Raw genomic sequence first — 26,119 nt, 5'->3', positions numbered from 1 at the left:
AATCTATTTATCCAATTTAAACTGAAAACTCAGTTTGACTTTAAATGTTTGCAGGATTAACATTCTGCAGACTACTGCTACTCACACCTACAAGAACTAAAGTAAACTTAAAGCCCAACTCCAGGCAAGGCATGAACCCCTATACACCTTCCTTCACACTCCTTCATAATAAGATGACCCCCACCACTGGAGCACCAATAGGAAGTGTCCATATCACACAGGCCGTAATGTGCACACCCGCCTCGTGAAAACAAAAGAGAGAGGACTCAGGACTTGAGTGTCAGGTGACTGAGGCATTAAGTAAGTATAAAGGCAGTTATTTTTTTCCTTTTCATGCCAGTTTTCATTTAGAGGGGGTGGGAGAGGGTTCATGTTTTGTCCAGCGTTGAGATTTAATTCTTATTGGCTGCTATGCATGTGTTTACAGAAATGTGCATTGCCTTTGTAAATGAACCCGATTATGTTTAAGATAGATCACTAGACAGACAATAAAAAACAAAGAAAAACAGACCTTTAAGATCACTGTATCCCTTTTGGAGTGATTCTTTAAGGCATCCTGTCCAGAAACGGTGTGGACAATAGAGAGTTGTAAAACTTCTAGAGAACAATGTTGACATCCATAGGAGTTTCCTGAAGGCTGCAGTGACCCAGGTCATACCATAGATCCTAGTCATGTGTTCTACAATCATGTACTGAAACAAACTATTGTATGTTAATGCTCATATAGACATAAATACAGTCACCAATGGGCATCTGTAAATTTGAGTCTGAACTCTTGAATTCCTAAAATTGTGTTTATGACATTTGTTTTTTTTTTTTAATCTACTAATTATTCTCTCCCCATCAGAGCAGAAGTGTCAGGCTGGAGGGGCCCTGTAGAGGCTATTCTATTGCCTGTCTGAGCTTAGTTCTAATGACAGATAAAAAAAAAAAAAAAAAAAAAAAAAAAAGTCTTCATTAAAGCGGAACTAAACCCTTCCATCCTTTACAGCCAAGGAAGCTGCCATTTTACCTTCTGTTTGATCTGCAGTTGCCATGGTGCTGCACATGTGATCACCAACCATTTGATGGCTTTAAAGTTTGGCTGAGCACTAACAAACTCACAGGTGACTAACAGTTATCACTCAAGACATGCCTGTAATGTAATTGTTTTGGCAAACCATTAAAAATCGGTAGCTCTCCTTTAACCAGCAGTTCTCCCCTTTTCAAGACATTCCATTGAGTTATTAGATCTGGGCTCTGCCATGAGATAGGCAAGCCTATATGGGGGGGCCTTACAGCCTGACATTTGTGTTTTGACAGGGAGAGAATAAAAAGTGTATAACAGACATTTCCAAAGAATGAAGAGTGGAGAATCCATATTCTTACAAATACCCATTAGTAATTCGTTCTCTTTAAAAGGATAACATTTTGATCTCATGCACTGTAAAGCCAGGGAATATGGTGATCACAAAAGGCTTTACCCAACCCACCAGGTAATCCATTGACTTCATTCCAACAAGTTTTTACCGGCACAACCCACAGGTGGGTCAGGTAGACTTGGACACAAGGGCGTTTGTTTCTCATAAAATACCTTTTTGCCATAGCAACCAGATTTTTTCCTTCAATGCAAAAACGGGAGTTGTACTGTTGCTACTGCTTTAAAAACTAAAACATGGACTTAATAAGGAAGTGCAAAACCCGTGGAACTCCCCATTAGCATTCCCACAAGGAAACAGCTTAAAAGAGGACCTGTCACTTTAGAAATATCTTAATCATGAATATGTATGGCAGCAATTAATACATAAAAAAAAAAAAAAAAAAAAGTACTATTTTGAAGCTGCCTTTTTTTCCAACTCAGACCTTTCCCTTACTGCACAGATGTACGGATCGACGTGTCCCAACATGGACACCACAAGCCGGCCATTTCTAAAGAAACAAAGCAGATCCAAATATAGACTTTTTGAGATAACATATCAATCTTTTATGGATGGTGACAGGTTTTCTTTCATCGTCATCCAGTATTGAGAAGAATGCATAAGTTAATGATATAAGTGAAGCTCCAGGCTTGATGTGAACAAGAATTAAAAGACAGCACAAAGTGTAATTAGGATTCCAGGCTAATTTTCCTCTTCGACTGTAAGGGGTATAAATGTCTCTGTGGTAATGAGATTTTCCGTTTTCGGAGGCTGCGCATCGGTGTGGCAAGGTCTTGGGGTTCGCTCTCAGTGGGAGTTGTCTCCAGGATTTTCGGAATGCTCTTTGAAATGTCCTCTATCACAACACGACTATAGAAAATGTCTTTTCGGATGTGCGATTCCTCCAACACAGGTTGGAGACTGAGAACTTCTGAGAATCCTTCAGCCTTTTCCAACTGAACAGGTAATGCCTTGGGGGGGGGGGGGGGGGGCGGGGGGATAAAATGGATACAAATGTAAATACAAAAGCAATCTAAAAAAGTTTTCTAGTAACTGGTTTAGCCTAAAGTCTGAATAAAAGGCCGCTGGTTTCTGGACCCTCTCACTATAGACTTTTATGCTGAAATCATCAAGTGTGAAAAGGACCAGTCGAATTCCCCCCTCCCCATGTACTGGCAGCCCTCTAAACAAAAAGGCAAGTCATCTGTACAGCTCTGAAGCAGCAGTTACCTGTCACTATTATTGTCCACCTTGCTCAAATCAGTGCCAATCATCTCCATCTTTACTCAATTAAGAAGCAATTGAGTAAAACAATTCAGCTGTCATTGACAATCCCAGCCCTTTACTGATGAATGGAAGCCAGAGGGGTTCCCAGTCATGTGATCACTATTCCATCTTTGAATCAGTGATCACATGCAGGCTAGAGGCTTCATTAAAAAAAACCAACGACTCGTAGATGTAATTGCCGGTGCCACTGCAGTTTGAAGGTGTAAGTGTTCATCTGTGTAATACTGTTATTACTAGATACAACTACAGTACTAAGAAATAAATAAATTAAAAAAAGAAAAATATGTAGAAAATCTATTTTGCTCAATTGTCAGCCTACAATAAAAAGAATAGGGTTTTTTTAACCGACATATGCCGACACTGCCAAGTTCAGCCTGGGCATCTAGGCTTCAATGACTTTAAAACTTTAAGGCTTTACAACCACTTAAGGAAAAATAGGCCTCCGATAAAGGAGTACAATATTGGGTGTGCAGACCATAACTACAGAGGAAAAAGATCTGGGGGTGCTTATATTAAAATGATTGTGAAATGAGCAAACAGGGGGGCCAGGTAGTTGGGAGTGTAAACATAACTCTGGTGTGCATCAATAGAAAGATATATAGGTTAAGCCTGTATGCTTACAATTCTTTATGATCTGTGCTTGGACTCTGGACTTGTTTTCAGTGCCACATATACTTCTAAGGCCCCTTTCACACATGCAGACCACTCATTTCATCAGTTCAGTCACATTTTTTCAAAGAAAAAACACGGATAAAGTTTACATCAGTTTACCCATCAGTTGCACATTCGTTTTTTTTTTACATCCACTACCAATGCCAAAACGTTCCATTTGTCAATTTACATCCGTTTTTCGTCTGTTCCATTTTTTTTAACAGAATAAAAATAGGGCCTTCATCAGTATCAAAAAACGGATGTTGACGGATGTAAATGGATGATCACCCATTTACATCTGTTTTTCCAAAGAGATGCATTGATGTCTGTTTTTTCATATGTCAACGGATGGATAAAAATGGACAAAAAGGTCCGTATGTGTGAAAGGGGCCTTATGCTTTTAGCTCTCAAGGTTTAATTTTTTAAATCCAATCATTTAAAAAGATAAAAATTCTGATGCTCAGGTTGCCATAATTGTGTGCCCTGTGTGCCAGAATTCCCAGGAAGCTACATATAGGAAATTATGGCTCCCTGAGAAATCAGTCATTCTAGCAACTTGATAATGTTTGTAAGGAGAGATCTGCATTAAATTGTAGCTCTAGCCAAGACATTTTTATTAGGTTTCGGATAGCATAGTTAACATTTGCAACCCAGTTTTTTTTAGCTTTATCCCACTTGGAGAGAGTTACCCTCTCTATTTTCCCTGGGGAGCATTGTCACTGGGACAAAAAGTCATAAGAAATCCAGCATGTTACAGCTTTCACTCAAACAGGAAGTGATGGAAAAAATCTTGTAACGGGCACACCTGTGAAGTGGAGATTCCCTCTGACAGGGGTTTCTAACAAATTATACTATTTCTGTTTAGAGTGTAAGCTCTAACAGTCAGGGCCCTCTAAACACTCTTATATTGAATTGTACTGTCTTCCACCAAGTGCTGCACAAACAGTTTGCGCTCTATAAATCTGGTAGAATAGAAATATTAAAAAAAAAAAAAGTTTTGGTTGAGAGACTTTTTATGACACTCGCCAGCCTGCAGATTCCATAAGTGGAGAAGAGCAAAATATAAGTATTGGTAGGGACAGCTTCTCTGAACAGTCAGTTTTACCTTTTTGGTTTCATGGATGTGATGGCAAATGGTTGCAGCTGTAGCACTGAGGTCCTTCATGCGAAATTCTGTACAGTTGCAGGAAACAGAGAAAACAGATTACATCTGCAGCCATCAGCATAAACACCAACAATACAATTATCAAGCTATAAATCAGCATACAAAGCAGTGCGGCGTCTTAAAATAAACCAGTACTGCCAAGCCCAAGTGAAAGCTCCAAGTTAGCCTGGCTGCAGCCTTTATAGGGATAAGGACCCTCCCCCTACCACAACAAGGTAAGTATAGTAGCAAGTCCTAGTTGCAATCTCGGAACACCCAATAAGAGGATATTATGCGACCGGTCTAAACTACGTGGCATGTTCACCAATGCCAGGAGCCCGGCGGACAAGATGGGTGAACTAGAGATACTGTTGTACGAGGAGGATTTGTATTTTGTGGGAATTTCAGGGACCTGGTTCAACAGCTCTCATGATTGGCTGGCAAACATTCAAGGGTATACCCTTTATCGCAAGGATAGAGAGGGTAAAAAAGGGGGAGGGGTATGCCTATACAGTGGGGCAAAAAAGTATTTAGTCAGCCACCAATTGTGCAAGTTCTCCCACTTAAAAAGATGAGAGAGGCCTGTAATTGTCATCATAGGTATACCAACTATGAGAGACAAAATGTGGAAACAAATCCAGACAATCACATTGTCTAATTTTTGAAAAAATTCAAATTATGGTAGAAAATAAGTATTTGGTCACCTACAAACAAGCAAGATTTCTGGCTCTCACAGACCTGTATCTTCTTCTTTAAGAGGCTCCTCTGTCCTCCACTCATTACCTGTATTAATGGCACCTGTTTGAACTTGTTATCAGTATAAAAGACACCTGTCCACAACCTCAAACAGTCACACTCCAAACCCCACTATGGTAAAGACCAAAGAGCTGTCGAAGGACACCAGAAACAAAATCGTAGATCTGCACCAGGCTGGGAAGACTGAATCTGCAATAGGCAAGCAGCTTGGTGTGAAGAAATCAACTGTGGGAGCAATAAATTAAAAAATGGAAGACATACAAGACTACTGATAATCTCCCTCGATCTGGGGCTCCACGCAAGATCTCCCCCCTGGGGTCAAAATGATCATAAGGACGGTAAGCAAAAATTCCAGAACCACACGGGGGGACCTAGTGAATGACCTGCAGAGAGCTGGGACTAATGTAACAAAGGCTTCCAGCAGTAACCCACTACGCCGCCAGGAACTCAGATCCTGCAGTGCCAGACGTGTCCCTCTGCTTAAGCCAGTACATGTCCGGGGCCCGTCTGAGGTTTGCTTGAGAGCATTTGGATGATCCAGAAGAGGATTGGGAGAATGTCATATGGTCAGATGAATCCAAAGTAGAACTGTTTGGTAGAAACACAACTCGTCGTGTTTGGAGGAGAGAGAATGCTGAGTTGCAACCAAAGAACACCATACCTACTGTGAAGCATGGGGGTGGCAACACCATGCTTTGGGGTTGTTTCTCTGCAAAGGGAACAGGACGACTGATCCGTGTACATGAAAGAGTGAATGGGGCCATGTATCGTGAGATTTTGAGTGCAAACCTCTTCCCATCAGCAAGGGCATTGAAGATGAAACATGGCTGGGTCTTTCAGCATGACAATGATCCCAAACACACCGCCCGGGCAACGAAGGAGTGGCTTCGTAAGAAGCATTTCAAGGTCCTGGAGTGGCCTAGCCAGTCTCCAGATCTCAACCCCATAGAAAACCTTTGGAGGGAGTTGAAAGTCCGTGTTGCCCAGCGACAGCCCCAAAACATCACTGCTCTAGAGGAGATCTGCTTGGAGGAATGGGCCAACATACCAGCAACAGTGTGTGACAAACTTGTGAAGACTTACAGAAAACGTTTGACCTCCGTCATTGCCAACTAAGGATATATAACAAAGTATTGAGATGAACTTTTGATATTGAGCAAATACTTATTTTCCACCATAATTTGCAAATAAATTCTTTCAAAAATCAGACAATGTGATTGTCTGGATTTGTTTCCACATTTTATCTCTCATAGTTGAGGTATACCTATGATGACAATTACAGGCCTCTCTCATCTTTTTAAGTGGGAGAACTTGTACAATTGGTGGCTGACTAAATACTTTTTTGCCCCACTGTATATCAAGAATAATAAGTGAATGTGAGAGATGACATCACTGAGGGAGCTAGGGAGGAGGTGGAATCCTTATGAGTAGAGCTCCAAAGGGATGAAGCGAAAGGGAAAATAATACTGGGAGTATGCTATAGGCCCCCTAACCTGAGGGAGGAAGGAGAGCCTGATCTCCTATCACAATTTGGATTAGCAGCAAGGATGGGACGTGTTATAATGGGCGATTTTAATTATCCAGACATAGACTGGGCGGAGGGAAGCACGCATTCATCTAAGGCTCGCCAGTTCCTAAATGTATTACAGGACAATTTTATGGGTCAGATGGTAGACGGACCAACTAGAAATAAAGTGTTACTGTATCTACTGATTACCAACAATACAGACCTGATCACGGATGTGCAAATACGGGGCAATTTAGGTAACAGCGATCACAGGTCAATTGGCTTCAGTATAAATCACACAAATGGGAAACATAAGGGGAATGCAAAGACACTGAATTTCAAAAGAGCCAACTAAACTAAGAACCTTGCTAGAAGGCATAAATAGGGATAAAATCTTAGGAACAAAGAACACGGAGGAGAGATGGGTTTGCTTTAAGAGCATATTAAATAAGGGCCTTAGCCAATGCATCACATTGGGTAATAAATTTAAAAGAGCGAACAAAAATCCTGGATGGCTTAACTCCAATATAAAAATGCATATAAAAGCAAAGGAGAAGGCCTTCAAAAAAATACAAGGTTGAGGGATCATCATCAGCATTCAGACATTATAAAGAATGCAACAAGAAATGTAAGGGTGCAATAAGGATGGCTAAGATAGAACATGAAAGACACATAGCGGAGGAGAGTAAAAAAATCCCAAGAAATTCTTTAAGTACCGTATGTAAACAGTAAAAAAGTGAAGACAGACCACATTGGCCCCATAAAGAATGAGGAAGGACATCTGGTTACAAAGGATGGGGAGATGGCGAAGGTATTTAATTTATTCTTTTCCTCAGTCTTCACAAGGGAATCGGGGGGCTTCAGTAACCAAAACTGCAGCGTTTATCCTCATGACACATCACAGGAAGCACCTCCATGATAAACAGAAGATAGAATTAAAATTAGACTTGGGAAACTTAACATTAATAAATCACCAGGACCAGATAGCTTGCATTCGAGGGTACTTAGGGAACTCAGTCAAGTAATTGCCAGACCATTGTTCCTAATTTTAACTGACAGTCTACTGACTGGAATGGTACCAGCTGATTGGAGAAAAGCCAAGGCAGCACCAATATTTAAAAAGGGCTGAAAATGCATTCCTGGGAATTACAGACCAGTTAGCCCAACATCAATAGTATGTAAACTCTTGGAGGGAATAAGGGACTATATACACAATTTTAGTAATGAGAACAGTATCATTAGCAGTAATCAGCATGGATTCATGAAGAATCGTTCTTGCCAAACCAATCTACTAACCTTCTATGACAGGGGTGTCCAAACTATGGCCCTCCAGTTGTTAAGGAACTACAACTCCCATCATGCCTAGTCATGTCTGTGAATGTCAGAGTTTTACAATGCCTCATGGGAAGTGTAGTTCTGCAACAGCTGGAGGGCCGTAGTTTGGACACCCCTGTTCTATGAGGAGGTGAGTTGCCATCTAGATAAAGGAAGGCCTGTAGACGTGGTGTATCTGGATTTTGCAAAAGCATTTGACACAGTTCCCCATAAACGTTTACTGTACAAAATAAGGTCCGTTGGCATGGACCATAGGGTGAGTACATGGATTGAAAACTGGCTACAAGGGCGAGTTCAGAGGGTGGTGATAAATGAGGAGTACTCGGAATGGTCAGGGGTGGGTAGTAGGGTCCCCCAGGGTTCTGTGCTGGGACCAATCCTATTTAACTTGCTCATAAACGACCTGGAGGATGGGGTAAACAGTTCAATCTCTGTATTTGTGGACTATACTAAGCTAAGCAGGGCAATAACTTCTTTGCAGGATGTGGAAACCTTGCAAAAAGATCTGAACAAATTAATGGGGTGGGCAACTACATGGCAAATGAGGTTCAATGTAGAAAAATGTAAAATAATGCATTTGGGTGGCAAAAATATGAATGCAATCTATACACTGGGGGGGGGGAACCTTTGGGGTAATCTAGGATGAAAAAGGACCTGGGGTCCTAGCAGATGATAGGCTCAGCAATGGCATGCAATGCCAAGCTGCTGCTAACAAAGCAAACAGAATATTGGCATGCATTAATAAGGGGATCAATTCCAGAGATAAAATTATAATGCTCCCGCTCTACAATACTCTGGTCCGGCCGCACCTAGAGTATGCTGTCCAGTTCTGGGCACCAATCCTCAGTGTACTGGAAATGGAGCGAGTACAAAGAAAGGCAACAAAGCTAATAAAGGGTCTGCAGGATATTGGTTATGAGGAAAGGTTGCGAGCACTGAACTTATTCTCTCTGGAGAAGAGATGCTTGAGAGGGGATATGATTTCAATATACAAATACCGGACTGGTGACCCCACAATAGGGATAAAACTTTTTTGCAGAAGGGAGTTTAACAAGACTCGTGGCCACTCATTAAAATAAGAAAAGAGGTCTAACCTTAAACTACATAGAGAGTTCTTTACTGTAAGAGCGGCAAGGATGTGGAATTCCCTTCCACAGGTGGTGGTCTCAGCGGGGGGCACTGATAGTTTTAAGAAACTATTAAATAAGCACCTGAACGACCGCAACATACAGGGATATACAATGTAATACCGACATATAATCACACACACACACAGGTTGGACTTGATGGACTTGTGTCTTTTTTCAACCTTACCTACTATGTAACATGACAGGGCTCATGACCACAACTGGTACCGGCAGATGAAGTGGGTGGCAGAGCAGCATGGGGAAGGTAAGAATGGGCAGCTAAGGCGGTGTGCTATTAGGTGAATCAGTTACTTCACCCTAAAAAGGGGTTTCATATCCTAGATAGCAAGGTAAGATTACCAGGCAATAGGAGCATTTCAAATGTCAGTAAAGGATGACAGCTGGGGTCTAGCTTACATGTTAGTGAAGTGTTAGGGCCTGATCAGACCTTGGCATCCTGGTGCGTTGTACTAACGTGCACCATTTCTAAGACACTGAACAAAATTATAAACTTGCTTACCAAGTGCAGGATCGAGCCTGACCTTTTCTGGATTCACAACTGGCTTGTACTGGTTCTGCACATAAACATTAAAAGGATATTAAATCACAGGTCACAAGACATCACTAAACAAATAGGGGTTGATTTACTAAAACTTGAATGTGAAAAATCTGGTGCAGCTTTGCATAGTAGCCAATCAGCTTGTTCAATTATGCTCTCCAGTTTTAATAAATCAACCACATATATGGTGGCTGAGTAGTTGGTAGCCTTGCTGTGCCACACTGGGTTCCAGCAATCAGCCATAAATGAAATATTGGTATTGGTCCACTGACTTAAAAATATTACTATTTGTATGAACAACATACCAGGATTTCACGCTCCGTTTTTAATGCTTTGACAAAATGACTCAGGATCTTTCTTGGATATCGTTTTCTCTTCATTGAGGTCTCCACCATGGCTTCATCCAATTGGTCTTCTAGTATTTTAATGTCCGGTTCTGCCAGGTGAGGAAATATAAAATAAGCCTGGGTTTCTATAACTATACCAAAGAATATACAGCCATGGCCAAAAGTTTTGAGAATGACACAAACATTAATTTTCACAAAGTCTGCTGCCTCAGTTTTTATGGTGGCAATTTGCTTACACTCCAGAAATTTATGAAGAATGATCAGATGAATTACAATTAATTGCAAAGTCCCTCTTTGCCATGAAAATGAACTTAATCCCAATAAAAAAAAAACATTTCCATTGCATTTGTGAAGAGGGCTTCAGGGCGCCCAAGAAAGTCCAGCAAGTGCCAGGACCATCTCCTACAGTTGATTCAGCGGTGGGATCGGGGAACCACCAGTGCAGAACTTGTTCAGGAATGGTGTGAGTACATCTGCATAAACAGTGAGAAGACTTTTGGAGGATGACCTGGTATGAAGAAGGGCAGCAAAGAAGCCTCTTCTCTCCAGGAAAACCATCAGGGACAGCCTGATATTCTGCAAAAGGTACATGGATTGGACTGCTGAGGACTGGAGTAAAGTCATTTTCTCTGATGAATCCCCTTTCCAATTGTTTGGGGCATCTGGAAAAAGCCTTGTCCTAGTCTAGCTGTGTATCTTAGAAATATAAATACTCAGAATGATGTGCTACACCAGGGATATGCAATTAGCGGACCTCCAGCTGTTGCAAAACTACAAGTCCCATCATGCCTCTGCCTCTGGGTGTCATGCTTGTGGCTGTCAGAGTCTTGCTATGCCTCATGGGAGTTGTAGTTCTGCAACAGCTGGAGGTCCGCTAATAGCATATCCCTGTGCTACACTAAGGCCTAAGCCCAGAGGGCTGGTCTGTTCTATAGTCTTCCAGTCACTTATTTATTTGGGGGGGGGGGGGGGAGGGGCGAGCTGGAGCATGTGCAGCAGAGTGAATTACAGCAGACTTAGCATGTCTATCATATTAACTATAGGAACAGCATTCCCAGAAGAGATATTTAAAACTCACTGGTGTCTCTCTGGAAGGGTAAACCATATTGACGTTCCCTCCATGTTGTATAGGATTGTTATGCCTCTCCATGTATATTCATAAACCTAAATTTTTTTCTACAGACATAATGCAGTTGATGTTCAGGTACACAGACCTGGTGAGCCAGGAGCAAGGAAACTGGTATCCCCCCCCAAACAGCCATGATCATGAGAAGCACAGTGACAGAGTGATGACATCAATGGGTTTAACAATTTCAATACCGGGATTTTTCACCCCCTTCCTGCCCAGGCCAATTTTCAGTGCTATCACACTTTGAATGACTATTGCGGGGTCATGCAACGCTGTACCCAAATGAAATTTTATCATATTTTTGAGACAGATAGAGCTTTCTTTTGGTGGTATTTAAAGACTGAAGTTTTTGAAAAAAAAAAAAAAAAAGTTTTTCTTAGCTAGAAAATGTTGTAAATAAGTCATTTTTCTCCTTCACTGAAGTGCGCTGATGAGGCTGCACTGAGAAGATGGCTCTGAAGGGCAATGATGACGTCATATGTCGTCGCCCCAGAACAAGGGCCACCTTGTCATTTTACTATATGGCGGGAGGTGGTTAAATTAGGTATGTAATGAAAATAAAAAGGTTTTCTATAAAAGTTAACTTGTTAATTTGGGGGGGGGGGGGGGGGGGGGTAAGCCAAATTATAAGCAGATTAAACTTTAGTTTAAATTATTCCCTATTGCATCCAATGGCAAAGAAAGTTTCATCTGGAGTTGGGCTTTAAAGGAGTTGTAAAGTCAGAAGGTTTTATTTATCTTAATGCATTAAGATAAAAACCTTGTGTGTAGCAGCCTCCCCAGCACCCCCTAATTACTTACCTGAGCCCCATCTCTCTAACGATGTCCACGAATGTCTAAGCCGTCCAGTTAACTCCTCCTGATTGGCTGAGACATTGACACACACAGCTCTGACTCGGCATGGGTGCCCCCATAGGAAGCTGCTGACTGTGGGGGCACTCGAGAGGAGGGAGGGGCCAGGAGCAGCAAAGAGGGCCCGGGGAGGGGAGGGGAGGATCTGGGCTGCTCTGTGCAAAACCAACTTCACAGAGGAGGTAAGTATAAGATGATTGTTATTTATTTATTTTTTAAACATGAGACTTTACAATCACTTTAACCGATTCTTACCAGAGTCTTTATCTGGGGCCTCATGCCATGACAGTCCATTGATGCTGACATTCTCTTGAAAGGCAGATTCAAAGTCCTGAATTTAAACAAAATATCTGTCAAATCAGAACACCAAGAACATCAATTCTACCTGTAGAATATGCTGAGGTTTATTATATTAAACATCAGTCTAGCCCTATTCCAAAACTGATACTTTTTTGATTAAAAAAAACAAGGAGCTCGGGGTTATTAAAAATAGGAACAGAACAGCTTTTGCTGCAATACTTCCCCCTCAGTACTTGTTTTCCACTACTTGATGTCACTACTTTCAGCAGTGTTAATCGCCATTGGTTTCTCAAAGACTGCAGATAAACCGATGTCCCCACAGCAGCTCTCACTGTTTACTTCCATGGACCTCCATGTCACTACAAACACAGTTCTAAAGTAGAGGTCAGCGAAGGGAAGCAGTGAGATCTTACGGGGACCATGGAGACAGTTTCCCTGTAGATTTGGGGAACCAGTCCTCTGGAATGCAGTTGCGTTCAGTGGAAAAGGTAAGTATGTGCACCTCTTCTTCTGCAGAGTATTTGTTCCTGGAGATTTTAAATAAATACAGGACAAGGGTGCTTTAGGTCAACTAGTGTACCGGGTTCTATACACCGTTACTCAGATAATAGCAAATCTTTATATGCAAACTGTGGTACCCTCATAGTGCAATTTTTGACACTGACATTGCAGTATGCTGCCCATTCATTTTCATTGGAACCTCAACGTCAGCAAAAAAAACAAAAACACACACACCTGTGCTTTCCCAACTGCACTGCAAGGGAACCTATATATTCCTTGGTACATGCCATGTCTAACCCAGGAAAGCACAGTTGGTGCCAAAAATGAATAGCAACAAGCATACCCATCGCACTTTGGTTTCGTATGAGGGGTGTGAATTGTTAATTGGGTGTTAACATGTGGTCAGGCTGGTCTAGCGCATCATACTGTATACAAAATAAATTTGCACACCACCTCCCAAGAGTGTTTATTGAGTAAATTGTACAATGAGTACTACCATCAGGACACAATCAAATAAATCAGGTTGATGCGTTTCATACAACCATTGTGCTTCCTCAAAACCAGGTCAAACACTCTTGGACCGCCGGTGGTGTGCAGCAGAATTTATTTTGAATCCAGTGTCTCGGAAGTGAGCCAGGGCTAGCATCCAGACCACTGAGTCCATCAGGACATTATATTCACCTGGAGCTGCGGGTCTTTCCTTTCTCCTTGACATCATACTGTATACGGTGTATATGTAAGCTATCTAGATTTGAGCACAGAGGTTCTGTCAGTTCTATTGCAAAGTGCAGGCCAGTGACCAGAGCTGGTTCCGTAGTTCTCTAAGAGGCAGATACCAGGTCAAATTCAGGTACTTGCATATAAAAATACATTTACCTATATATTAACTGCATGCCGACCGGCTCACGCTGATATACGTCGGCAGAAGGGCACGTACAGGCATACTAACGTACCTGTATGTTGCCCTTTAAGAAGCGGCTTGTGGGCGCCCGCCGCAAGCTCTGTGAGTGTGATCGCGATCGTCTCACAGAGACGCATTTTAAATCACACTGATCGCTGTAAAAATGTGAATGGTCCCAAAATAGTGCCAAAAGTGTCCGATCTGTCGGCCATAATGTCGCAGTCACAATAAAAATTGCTGATCGCTGCCATTACTAGTAAAAAAAAAAAAAAAAAAATTATTAATAAAAATGCTATAAAACTATTCCCTATTTTGTAGACGCTATAACTTTTGCGCAAACCAATCAATAAATGCTTATTGCGATTTTTATTACCAAAAATATGTAGAATATATATCGGCCTAAACTGAGGAAAAAAATGTTTTTTTATATATTTTTTATAGCAAAAACTAAAAATGTGTTTTTTTCAAAATTGTCGCTAATTTTTTTATTTATAGAGCAAAAAATAAAAACCGCAGAGGTGATCAAATACCACCAAAAGAAAGCTCTATTTGTGGGGAAAAAAGGACGTCAATTTTGTTTGGGAGCCACGTCGCACGACCGCGCAATTATCAGCTAAAGCAACGCAGTGCTGAATCGCAAAAAGTGCTCTGGTCTTTGGGCAGCCAAATGGTTAGTGGTTAATGACTACAGAGCTGCATTAAATATTTAGGGTGCCATTGCTGACCACCTGGAAATAGTATTTCCATGAAAGGTGGTCCGAAATATTGACCTCATATTTTACTTCTTTAACCACTTGCCTACAGGGCATTTACACCCCCTTCCTGCCCAAGCCATTTTTCAGCTTTCAGCGCTGTCGCACAATTGCGCGGTCATGCTTCACTGTATCCAAACAAATTTTTTTTATCATTTTCTTCACACAAATAGAGCTTTCTTTTGGTGGTATTTAACCGCTTCTGCCCCGGAAGATTTTACCCCCTTCCTGACCAGAGCACTTTTTGTGATTTGGCACTGCATCGCTTTAATTGACAATTGCATGGTCGTGCGACGTTGCACCCAAACAAAATTGAGGTCCTTTTTTCCCCCCACAAAACAGAGCTTTCCTTTGGTGGTATTTGATCACCCCTTCGATTTTTATTTCCTGTCGCATCATGGCAGCATACACCTATGGGTTGTGGCTCCGCCCCCGCAACCTGATAGGACCGCGTAGCTATTAAAGTCTGAGAGAGCCCCTGCCCCAGCATTCTCCTTTTTTTCCTCACCTGTCAAGGACCGAAAACATGCATCCCTTACCTAAAACATTCGCCCCAGCCAGGTTCTAGCCTCTCCTGGGTGGAAGTCCTATCCTGTACAGCCTCTAAATGAGCTCAATGGAAGGAACCCCACTCTGATGGTCTCAGGGGTATGTTACAATACATTACAAACCTTAAACAGGTTGATGGATCGCAGCGGTCTCCAGCTCCTTTCTGTGCACCTGTGGGTAACTCCCCTCCTGTCTGTCTCCATAGCTCCAGCTTGTCAGGACATCCCACTTTCCAGCTTCCAAAATGGCGTCGGAGGCCTCAGAGCGCATCTGAGCATGCTCGAGCGTGACGTCATCACCCCGAGACGGCGGCAAGTTTAAAAATGCTGTAATGTCAGCATTTTCTTGTCTCTTCTCTCCTGAGCCTGTAAGGGGGAATTTTGACCGGATTTCTTTTGCTTCTCTACCCAGCTGTTCTACCCTGTCTCTCTCTTGCTATTTCCACGCCCAGGTAAGATCTATGATGGTTTTTTCTTTGCTTGTTTACTATCTGCTATCCCATGCATGCTAAGCCACCTATATAATTATAGGTTGATTCATCACCTTTCATGGAGACCGTTGCCCAGGTAGACCATCGCCAGCCTACTAGGTAAGAGGGGATGATGGGTAAGTATGAAGAGAAGGAAAAAGAGAGCCCTCACTAATGCTGTTTAAATTGAACAGCCCCACCAGGTCTTCCAGATTGTCACATTCAAGACGAGGGGAGCCTTCAAGAAGGAGCCGCTCAAGCCACAGGCAGAGTCGCTCAGAGCGCGGCAGAAGTCGCTCAAGTCGCAGAAGCCGCTCAAGTCGCAGGAGGAGCAGATCAAGTCGCAGGAGAAGCCGATCAAGATCAAGGCATAGTCGCTCCCACCACAAAAAATCCCCTGCACGCAGGAAATCTCCTGTCACCCAGCCTTCCCGTCCACCCGGGAACTCCTGCTGGATTTGCGGTGCTACAGCACTTCCAGACAAACTGGCCTGTCGCACATGCTTCATTGAGGCAACTAAGGACAGAGAAACAGAGGCAAGAGAACCAATTGATCCATCACCACAAGTCGCAGAGCCAGAAGCCAGCAGACCTATACAAAGTACCTCATCCACTGCCCCATCATCAAAGACGTCAGACCCTCTCTCTGACACTGATGATCTAGAGGCATCCACCGGCTTCGACTTCTCATTGATCGACCCATTCGTGAAGTCAGTAAAAGAGGCGATCGACTGGGTGGAAGAAAAAGAAACTCCTCAAAAAGTGAGGAAATACTTTCCAAATCTTAAAAAGACCCAGAGAACTTCCCGTTCATTGAGGAACTTGAGGATCTAATTAAGGATGAGTGGCAAAAGCCAGAGAAAAAATCTGGCCTCAGCAACAGATTATCAAAACTCTATCCACTTAAAGAGCCTAACGTCAACCCACTAATATCTCCTCCAGTGGTCGACTGCTCCCTAATGCGCCTCGCCAGGCACGTAACACTTCCAATAGAGGATGCAGTCACATTCAAAGACGTCCTGGATAGAAAGATCGATCTGGATCTTAAGAGAACCTACCTCTCGGCAGGTGGCGCTTGCAGGCCAGCAATAGCATTGGCTGCCGTCGGTAAGGCTATCTCAAGCTGGTCCACGATGGCCGAGAAGCTGGTATCGGAAGGAATAGAGCAGGAGAAAGTTATCTCAGCACTCCAAGAACTTAGTCTTGCAGGCGACTTTGTCGCAGAAGCCTCTGTGGATATAATTAAAACCACTTCAAGAGCAATGTTAAGCTCAGTAATGGCCAGAAGGGCGCTCTGGTTAAAACCCTGGTCGGCAGATCCCTCCTCAAAATCCAATTGGTGCAAAATACCCTTTGATGGCGTAAACCTTTTTGGAGAAAAACTGGACGTGGCTATTTCTAAAGTCACGGGGGGAAAATCGGGACTCATCCCTTCAGATAGGAGGCCCAGGCAGCAGAGACCACCGGTTTCTAGAAGAAATCTGCCAGATAAATACAGAGAGGCAAGATCCTACAGGCCCGGAAAAGAGTATAGGAGGAACTGGAAGAATCCCCAGTCATCATTCCTCAAGCTCCAAAAGTCTAAGACCCCTGCGTCAGGGGAACAAAAGTCTTTTTGAAGGTGCGTCCGCCCAACCAGCTTTAGTGGGGGCCAGACTCATGAGTTTCAAGCAGGTCTGGGCGGATACAATAAAGGACCCATGGACGATAGACACTGTCCAGTTCGGCCACAAATGGAAATTCAAGACACGGGCTCCAAGAGACCAATTCTCTGTAACCAGACTACCTGCATCTCGGGAAAAAAGGATGCTACTGACAAAGTACGTCCAAGACCTGTTACAAAAGGAAGCCATAGTGGAAGTTCCAATATCCCAAAGGTCAACGGGATTCTACTCCCCGTTGTTTCTGGTGAAGAAGAAATTGGGGGATCTACGCCCTGTCTTAGATCTAAAGAATCTCAATCGCTCAATCTTAGTCGAGACATTCAAAATGGAGAGCCTCCAGTCAATTCTTCGGACCATGAATATCGGGGATTGGATGCTTTCCGTCGATTTACAAGACGCCTATCTGCACGTCCCCATTCACATCTCATTCCAAAAATTTCTCCGCTTTGCGGTAGGTCTACATCATTTTCAATTCCGAAGCCTCCCGTTCGGGATCTCCACCGCTCCAAGGACATTCACAAAAATCTTACTGCCAGTAATAGCCTTACTAAGAGAACAAGGATTGAGGGTCCATCATTACCTGGACGACATCCTTTTGCTAGCAGACAATCAGGATTCCCTTCTACTGCATCGATCCATTCTGATTACCACCCTACAAAACTTCGGCTGGATCATAAACTGGGGGAAAAGCAATCTGCAGCCCACTCAGAGAATGATATTCCTGGGGGGGGGAACTAGACACCCGTCTCAATACGGTGGAACTTCCGCAGGAAAAAATTCCCAGCCTCATTCAGAAGGCAAGAAAGTTATTAGCCTCTACCACACTACCAGCCCGGGAGTACCTCAGCATACTGGGGTCATTCTCAGCAACCATCCCAATGGTACAATGGGCCCAATGGAACACCAGACCTCTGCAAGCATCATTGTTAAAACAATGGAACGGGGTATCATTGTCTCAGCCGATCATAGTCCAGAAAGAAATAAAACAATCACTCTGGTGGTGGACCAGATTGAACAATCTGAAGAGATGCAGGCATATAGTCCCTCTTCCTCAGGAAATAATCACTTCAGACGCCAGCCTGAAGGGCTGGGGGGCACACTACCGCCATCACGCAGTCCAGGGCCTTTGGACATTCAGAACACAGAACGTGGTTTCAAATATATTGGAGATGAAAGCAGCTTTCCAAGCTCTGTTAGCCTTCAGCCCCCTCCTCAGGGGGAAAGAGGTCCTGCTAAAATTGGACAACAGAGTGGCAGTTGCCTATATCAACAGGCAGGGGGGCACCAGGAGTCGCTCCATGATGCGGGAAGTCCGTCCAGTCTTCGAGTGGGCACAGCTGAACCTGTCGGGATTAACGGCAGCGTATGTCCCAGGAGTCCAAAATCAACTAGCCGACTCTCTAAGTCGGACCTTTGTATCAAACAACGAGTGGGCCTTAAGTCACCAAGCCTTTACCCTCATAACCCAGACCTGGGGGATACCGGATACAGACCTGGCGGCAACACCGGTCAACACGAAATGCCAGAGATATCTAGCCAGAATTCCTTTCCCATCGGCAGAAGGCACGGATTGCCTACAACACGACTGGAACTTCCGTTTGGGGTACATGTTTCCACCAACACCACTCATTCCGAGATTCTTACTCAGACTCAAGAGGTCGAAAGCCACAGTGCTAGCAGTCCTCCCATTTTGGCCGAGACGACCATGGTTTACGACGCTCCTCCAATTGAGCACAGCAGAACCACTGACACTCCCAATGACAGCGGATATACTATCGCAGGGGCAACTCCTTCACCCATTTCCGGAGAGGCTGCATCTAACAGCATGGAGATTGAAAGGACTAGGTTCTTAGTCCAAGGTTGCTCCCAGAAAGTGATAGACACTCTCCTCCAGGCCAGAAAATCCACGACCAATAAAACCTATAAAAGGGTCTGGGAGAGTTTTCTCTTCGTCGCACAACAGCAATCCTGGAACCCGGCATCTCCATCAGTTCCTCAGATCCTCGAGTTTCTCCAGTTAGGTCTAGATAAAGGTCTTAGGTCTAGTACCCTGAAGGTACATGTATCAGCCCTATCCGCTATGACAGGAGTGAAATGGGCTCATCATCCAATTTCAGAAGGCTTGCCTAAAGCTGAGACCACCTAGGAAACCTTCCTTCCCGACATGGGATCTTTCAGTAGTGTTGGAAGCCTTATCCCATGAGCCATTCTTTCCGTTAGAGAATGTTTCCCTGTGGGACCTAACTCTGAAAGTCACTTTCCTAATAGCAATTACATCAGCTAAAAGGGTATCGGAAATTCAGGCCTTACAGGCTAAGGAACCATACTTGATGTTCTATCCAGACAAAGTAGTCTTAAAACCATTGGATCGCTTCATCCCGAAAGTGTCATCATCTTTCCACTTTAACCAAGAACTATGTCTCCCCACCCTATCCACAGAACAGGGTGATCCACATCCGCTTGACATAAAGTCGAATATCCAGGCCTACCTCCTGGCAACCAGCAATTTAAGGAAGACAGAGGACCTACTGGTCATTCCTCATGGGTTTAGAAGAGGACAAGCAGCAACCTCTCGCACCATCGCAGCATGGTTGGTGAAGATCATTAAGAGAGCTTACGCATCTAACAATGCACGAGTACCTGAGGGCTTAAGGGCACACTCCACAAGGGCAATGGCGACCTCCTGGGCGGCCTACTGCAGGGTATCAGCCGAAACCATCTGCAAAGCAGCCACTTGGTCTTCGAAAACCACTTTTATCTCTCATTATAAAGTGGACTCCGCTAGATTGTCCACGGTAGAATTTGGGAGAGCAATTATTCAGGCTAACTCCTCAATACCTTCTAAATAAAAAAACTTATCTTTTGCTCATACCCACCCAGTTTGCGAGTTATTCCCCATAGGTGTATGCTGCCATGATGCGACAGGAAAACGGAAAATTGTATACTCACCTTTCCGTAATTTTCCTTTCCTGTCGCATCTCATGGCAGCATACAAATGCCCACCCATCTGAGGTGAGGTATATATACACGGAGAATGCTGGGGCAGGGGCTCTCTCAGACTTTAATAGCTACGCGGTCCTATCAGGTTGCGGGGGCGGAGCCACAACCCATAGGTGTATGCTGCCATGAGATGCGACAGGAAAGGAAAATTACGGAAAGGTGAGTATACAATTTTCCGTTTTTTTGTGCTATAAACAAAAAAAAGCCACAATTTTGAAAAAAAACACGCATTATTTTTTTACTTTTTGCTATAATAAATATCCCCAAAAAATATATAAACATTTTTTTTCCCTCAGTTTAGGCCAATATGTATTCTTCTACATATTTTTGGTAAAAATCGCAATAAGTGTATATTGATTGGTTTGCGCAAAAGTTAAAGCGTCTACAAAATAGGGCATAGTTTTATGCCATTTTTATTATATTTTTTTTTTTTTATATTAGTAATGGTGGTGATCTGCGATTTTTATCGAGACTGCGACATTATGGTAGACACGTCGGACAATTTTGACACATTTTTAGGACCACTGGCATTTTTACAGTGATCACTGCTATAAAAATGCATTGATTACTGTAAAAATGTCACTGGCAGTGAAGGGGTTAACCACTAGGGGGCAATCAAGGGGTTAATGTGTTCCCTAATGTGTGTTCTAACTGAAGGGGGGATGGGACTGTGTAGGGAAAGAGATAGATCGCTGTTCATACTCTGTATGAACAGACTGTCTCTTCTCCCCTCAGAGAACTGGAAACTGTGTTTACACACACAGATCCCAGTTCTCCGCGTGTCCCGAGCGATTGCGGGAGCCCGAAGGCACTTGCATAGGCTCCGTGGGCGAGCAGAGGGTGCGCACGCGCCCCCTAGTGGCCACAGGGCGAAGCAACGTTACATAACGTTGTTTCGCCCAGCGGTGCCATTCTGCCGCAGTACAACTGCGGTGGATGGTCGGCAAGTGGTTAATCACTGCTGGGTTTTTTATTGTTTACAAGAAAAAAATAAAAATAAAAAAGACCAAAACTTTTGAAAAAATGTTTTTTTTTACTTTTTTTCTGTCAGTAAATTTTGTAACTAATTTTTCGCCTTCACTGATGTGCGCTCGGATAGGCTGAACTGGTGGGCATCGATGAGGTGGCACTTATGGGCACTGATTAGGTGGCACTTATGGGTGGCACTGGTGGGCACTAATAGGCGGCACAGATGGGTGGTACTTATGGGCATTGATTGCCAGCAATGACTGGCATCGCTAATGGGCACTGATTGGTGGCCCTTGTGGGCAGTGGTGGGCACTGATTACTGCCATTGGTGGGCACCGATTGGTGACACTATATTGCTATATTGTAATCAGGGCACTGATGATCAGTGCCCTGATTACATTCCTAGATGTCCTGCGTGGAGATGCCGCTGATCGTCTCTCCTCGCCACACACTGTCAGTGTGAGGCGAGGAGAGTCTATTACCGGCATCTCCGTGTTTACATGTGACCGGCTGTGATTGGACAGAGGCGATCACATGGTCTCTTTACAGAGATCAGGGTCGCGCCATGTCCTAGAAACACTGCGCGGCCGCGATCGCCGTCCCAGAACGAGAGCCGCCCTGCCGTCATTTGACGGTGGGCGGGCAGCAAGCACTTAAAGGCCATTTCACACCACATGCAGTCCAGTGCATTTTTTTCTGCATGGAAAGTAGGTTATATGATCTTTAACCCTTTCATGACTAAGCCTATTTTTGAAATTTGGTGTTTACAAGTTAAAATCCGTATTTTTTGCTAGAAAATTACTTAGAGTTCCCAAACATATATATATATTTTTTAGCAGAGAATCTAGAGAATAATATGGCGATTGTTGCAATATTTTTTTATCATACAGTATTTGTGCAGCGGTGTTTTAAACGCAAATTTTTGGAAAAGGGACACTTTCATGAATTTTAAAAAATCCTAACAGTAAAGTTACCCCAATTTTTTTGTATAATGTGAAAGATGATGTTACGCCGAGTAAATAGATACCAAACATGTCACCCTTTATAATTGCAAGCACTCGTGGAATGGCGACAAACTACGGTACCTATGAATTTCCATAGGCGATGCTTTAAAAATTTTTTACGGTTACCAGGTTTGAGTTACAGAGGAGGTCTAGGGCTAGAATTATTGCTCTTGCTCTGACGATCGCGGCGATACCTCACATGTGTGATTTGAACACCGTTTACATATGCGGGCGCGACTTCCGTATGCGTTTTCTTCGCTGCGCGAGCTCGCGGGGACAGGGGCACTTTAAAAAAAAAAAATTATTTTTTTTTATTTAATTTTATTTATTTTTTTACTTTATAAAAATTGTGTTTTAAAAAAAAATTTTTTTTTTTTACTTTTATTGCTGTCACAAGGAATGTAAACATCCCTTGTGACAGTAATAGGTGGGTGACCGGTACTCCTTATGGAGGGATGGGGGGGGTCTAAAAGACCCCCCCATCCCTCCTTTACACTTCAAAGTATTAAGATCGCCGAAAACGGCGATTCTGAACACTGTGTACTTTTTAAAATTCGGCGCCATTGGCAGCCGAGTAAACAGGAAGTGACGTCATGACGTTGCTTCCGCGTTTACAACGAGAAGGCTGGAACGAAGCCGCTCACAGCTTCGTTCAAGCCCGCCCCTAAAGGTACCCGATTGGACACCGGGCCTCCCGATCGCACGGGAGGCCCGGTAACAGCGGCGGGAGGGGGAGATGTCCCCTCCCGCTCCTCCGGTATAACAACCGAGCGGCTTTTAGCAGCATCGGTTGTTATACTCGGGTAGCCGATCGCCCGCTGTAAACAACGGTACCGGGATGATGCCTGCAGCTGCAGGCATCATCCCGGTATAACCCCGGAAAGCCGAGTACGCATATCTGCGTACGCTCGGCGGGAAGGGGTTAATGGCATAGATCACACCAGTGCTTGCAGTTCCAGAAAAAAAAAAAAAAAAAAAAGTAGAACATGCTGCATTTTTCCTGCACTGGACTAAACTGGAACGCTGTAAAAAGCATCAAAAACACACTGAAATACACATGTCCTTATTTAAGTTTAAGAAAAAAAAAGAGGGGGGAAACAATTGCACTGGACTGCATCAAAAACGCACATGCAGAAAAAGCATGCGTTTCTATGGTGTGAACTGGCCCTTAAACGAAAATAAATAAATATATATAAATTTTTTTTTTCCCTCTCTCATAACATCTCTACTGAAATTAAATTCAGGTTCCAAAGCCAAACACTTCTCACCCAGACCAAGTTCTTGTGATGCTGCTGCTTCTGTTCCTCATTCAGATACTGCTGACTATCCACAATTTCTTTGCAGATTCCTGTACACATCCCCAGCACCTCCTGCAGCAACTGCTTGGAACAACAGTGCACTTTATAGTCTCTGGCAGCCTCTCCTGCATTGCTCTCCATGGTCAAGTTAGAAGGATGCCTTTCATCAACAGGGTCCTCAAGATTTTTATTTTTTGTTACGTTTTTCCTGGGACTGATGTTCCCCCTAGGATTCCCCAAAACATCCCCACTCGGGGTTACAGGTTCACTTTTCCCAGTCCTTTCTTTGGAAGGTGTACCATCACCTTCTCGTATTGCCTCACTATTGCCACCACTGATGCCAGAGCCATCACAGCTTCTCCTTGGTCTTAAGTTTTTACCCGGACTTCTAACCCCACCAGAGATGTCTAATGTCTCCTCACTTTGGTTGCTGGGCCTCATTACTCTTTCACCTTTACTTAAAAGTGTATCACTGTCCCTTTTATTGGCAGCAGTGGAAAGTCCAGCTTTCTCGTAGTCTTTATGTCCCCTGGTGCCTCCGCTGATTAAATCACACCTTTCAGTGGAAGAACTGGGTCCTCTGGAGCTGCTCTGTACATTACTGCTGGAGCCCTTAGGGCTCCTCAGTCTTTGTAAGCTTCTATTGTGGCTGCTACTCCCAGAGTCCCCAGATCCTTTTTCCTCTTGAAAGTTTATTGCTTTACTGGATCTGGTCTCTCTGGTGAATGAAGCATTGGTACCAGTGGACAAAGCGGCTGCTCTGGGGCTGTCCTCTACATCAACATTGTTGCTACTAAGGTTTCCCTTTGGTTGTGAGCTTCTATTATGACCGCTGCTCCCACCAGGGTCCTCAGATCCTTCCCCTTGTTGAGAGTTGGCCTTGGCTTTGTTTTCATTCTTCTGCTGGCTTGAGTCTAAACCATCGCCTCCTCTCCCGACCGCAATGGAGACTCCAGGTTCATCAATGTCCTTTGCTCTGCTGGCTCTGGTCTTTCTGGTAGACAATGTACTAGTTACGGTGGATGAAGTGGCTCCTTTGTGGTCATCCTCTACATTAAAGCCGCAGCCCTCATGGCTTCTTTTATGACTGCTGCTCTCCTCAGAGTTCTCTAGTTTTTGAGAGTTGGGCTCCACAAGGTCTACATTTTCCAATATCGCTTTGCTTGAAATGGCATCTTTACCCCTGATGGCCATGGAGGCTTCAGATCCCTCCTGCATTCTTCCTGCACTGGATCTGGTCTCTCTCTTCAGCGATGCATTAGTTACAGCAGCGGCTCCTCTGGAGCGGTTCTCTTCGTTAATGCTGGAGCCGTCGCGGCTTCTCCTTGGTCGCCGGCTACTGTCATGGCTGCTGCTCTCAACAGAGCCCTCAGAGCCTTGTGTTTTTTCAGAGATGGGCTCAGCAAGGCGTGCTTTGTCTTTGCTTGAGATTGCACCTTCACCCAGTCCTCTTACTGCAGCGGAGGCTCCAGGCTGCTCTTGGCTTTTAGCTTTGCTGGATCTGGTCTCTCTGCTGAGGGAGGCATTAGTGGTGGGGGAAGAGGTGGCTCCTTGCGGGTTGTCCACTATGTTAACACTGGAGCTGTCCTGGCTTCTCCGTGGTCGTAGGCTTCTACCGTCATCACCTCTAGGAGAATGAGAGGCACTTTTGGGCCCCTCGGGGTGCGCCCTCTCGGCAGCGTTGGGCCCCTCGGGGTGCGCCCTCTCGGCAGCGTTGGGCCCCTCGGGGTGCGCCCTCTCGGCAGCGTTGGGCCCCTCGGGGTGCGCCCTCTCGGCAGCGTTGGGCCCCTCGGGGTGCGCCCTCTCGGCAGCGTTGGGCCCTTCGGGGTGCGCCCTCTCGGCAGCGTTGGGCCCTTCGGGGTGCGCCCTCTCGGCAGCGTTGGGCCCTTCGGGGTGCGCCCTCTCGGCAGCGTTGGGCCCCTCGGGGTGCGCCCTCTCGGCAGCGTTGGGCCCCTCGGGGTGCGCCCTCTCGGCAGCGTTGGGCCCCTCGGGGTGCGCCCTCTCGGCAGCGTTGGGCCCTTCGGGGTGCGCCCTCTCGGCAGCGTTGGGCCCCTCGGGGTGCGCCCTCTCGGCAGCGTTGGGCCCCTCGGGGTGCGCCCTCTCGGCAGCGTTGGGCCCTTTGGGGTGCACCCTCTCGGCAGCGTTGGGCCCCTCGGGGTGCGCGCTCTTTGAGTCTCTTTTCTCCTTCCTTCCTGTGGAGGGCGCTCTGTTATTGGGCTCCTGGTCTGTTTCATTCTTACCCTGAGGAGTCCCTTTAATGGGGTCTTGCTTCCTTCTGAGTAGCTCTTCGCTTCTCCTCTTGCCTAGGGACCCCTCCTGTCTCTCTGTGCCTGCCCTCCTCTTCTCCGCAGACAGGCTCTTTGCATTACCGGAAGTCCTGAGCTCTGCGGGGCCCCGGGCCCCTGAGAAGGAGGAAGAAGCTGGTCCGTTCTCAGCGGCCACTCTCGTATCCTGTAAGCGGAGACTCCTTCGCTTCGGACTGTCAACATTTGCCGCCATTTTCAAAAACCGGAAAGCCCCGCGCCGGAAGTTCCGTTTCCAAATCTGCACCCCCGGGAACCGTCCCTAACACATTCGTTCCGTGTAGGTTGAAGGGACGGCTTGCTTTCATATTTTTCTAT

General features: G+C 44.7%; 1 protein-coding gene across 1 annotated transcript; it reads right to left on the bottom strand.

Moving 5' to 3' along the window:
* Positions 1–927: 927 nt before the first annotated feature.
* NSL1 (NSL1 component of MIS12 kinetochore complex) lies at positions 928–25,301 on the bottom strand. Its single transcript, XM_073628400.1, has 6 exons — positions 23,469–25,301; positions 12,347–12,422; positions 10,069–10,199; positions 9,725–9,779; positions 4,441–4,508; positions 928–2,368 (listed from the first exon to the last, which is right to left on the bottom strand). The coding sequence occupies exons 1-6, from the start codon at positions 24,714–24,716 to the stop codon at positions 2,087–2,089; spliced, it is 1,860 nt and encodes a 619-aa protein (XP_073484501.1). The 5' UTR covers positions 24,717–25,301; the 3' UTR covers positions 928–2,086.
* Positions 25,302–26,119: the final 818 nt, after the last annotated feature.

Source organism: Aquarana catesbeiana, linkage group LG04 (genome assembly GCF_042186555.1).
Source record: "Aquarana catesbeiana isolate 2022-GZ linkage group LG04, ASM4218655v1, whole genome shotgun sequence".
Lineage (NCBI taxonomy): Eukaryota > Metazoa > Chordata > Amphibia > Anura > Ranidae > Aquarana > Aquarana catesbeiana.
The sequence above is the reverse complement of the archived record's forward strand: the minus strand, read 5'-3'. Positions and strand labels throughout refer to the sequence as shown.

Excerpts from the sequence above, each read along its gene's own strand:
- NSL1 (XM_073628400.1), bottom strand. The coding sequence starts at position 24,716 with ATGCAGGAGGGATCTGAAGCCTCCATGGCCATCAGGGGTAAAGATGCC. Across the intron at positions 10,200-12,346 it reads GGCCCCAGATAAAGACTCTG|AACCGGACATTAAAATACTA; the intron begins GTAAGAATCGGT and ends CTCACCTGGCAG. Across the intron at positions 4,509-9,724 it reads CAGGCTCGATCCTGCACTTG|AATTTCGCATGAAGGACCTC; the intron begins GTAAGCAAGTTT and ends GCAACTGTACAG.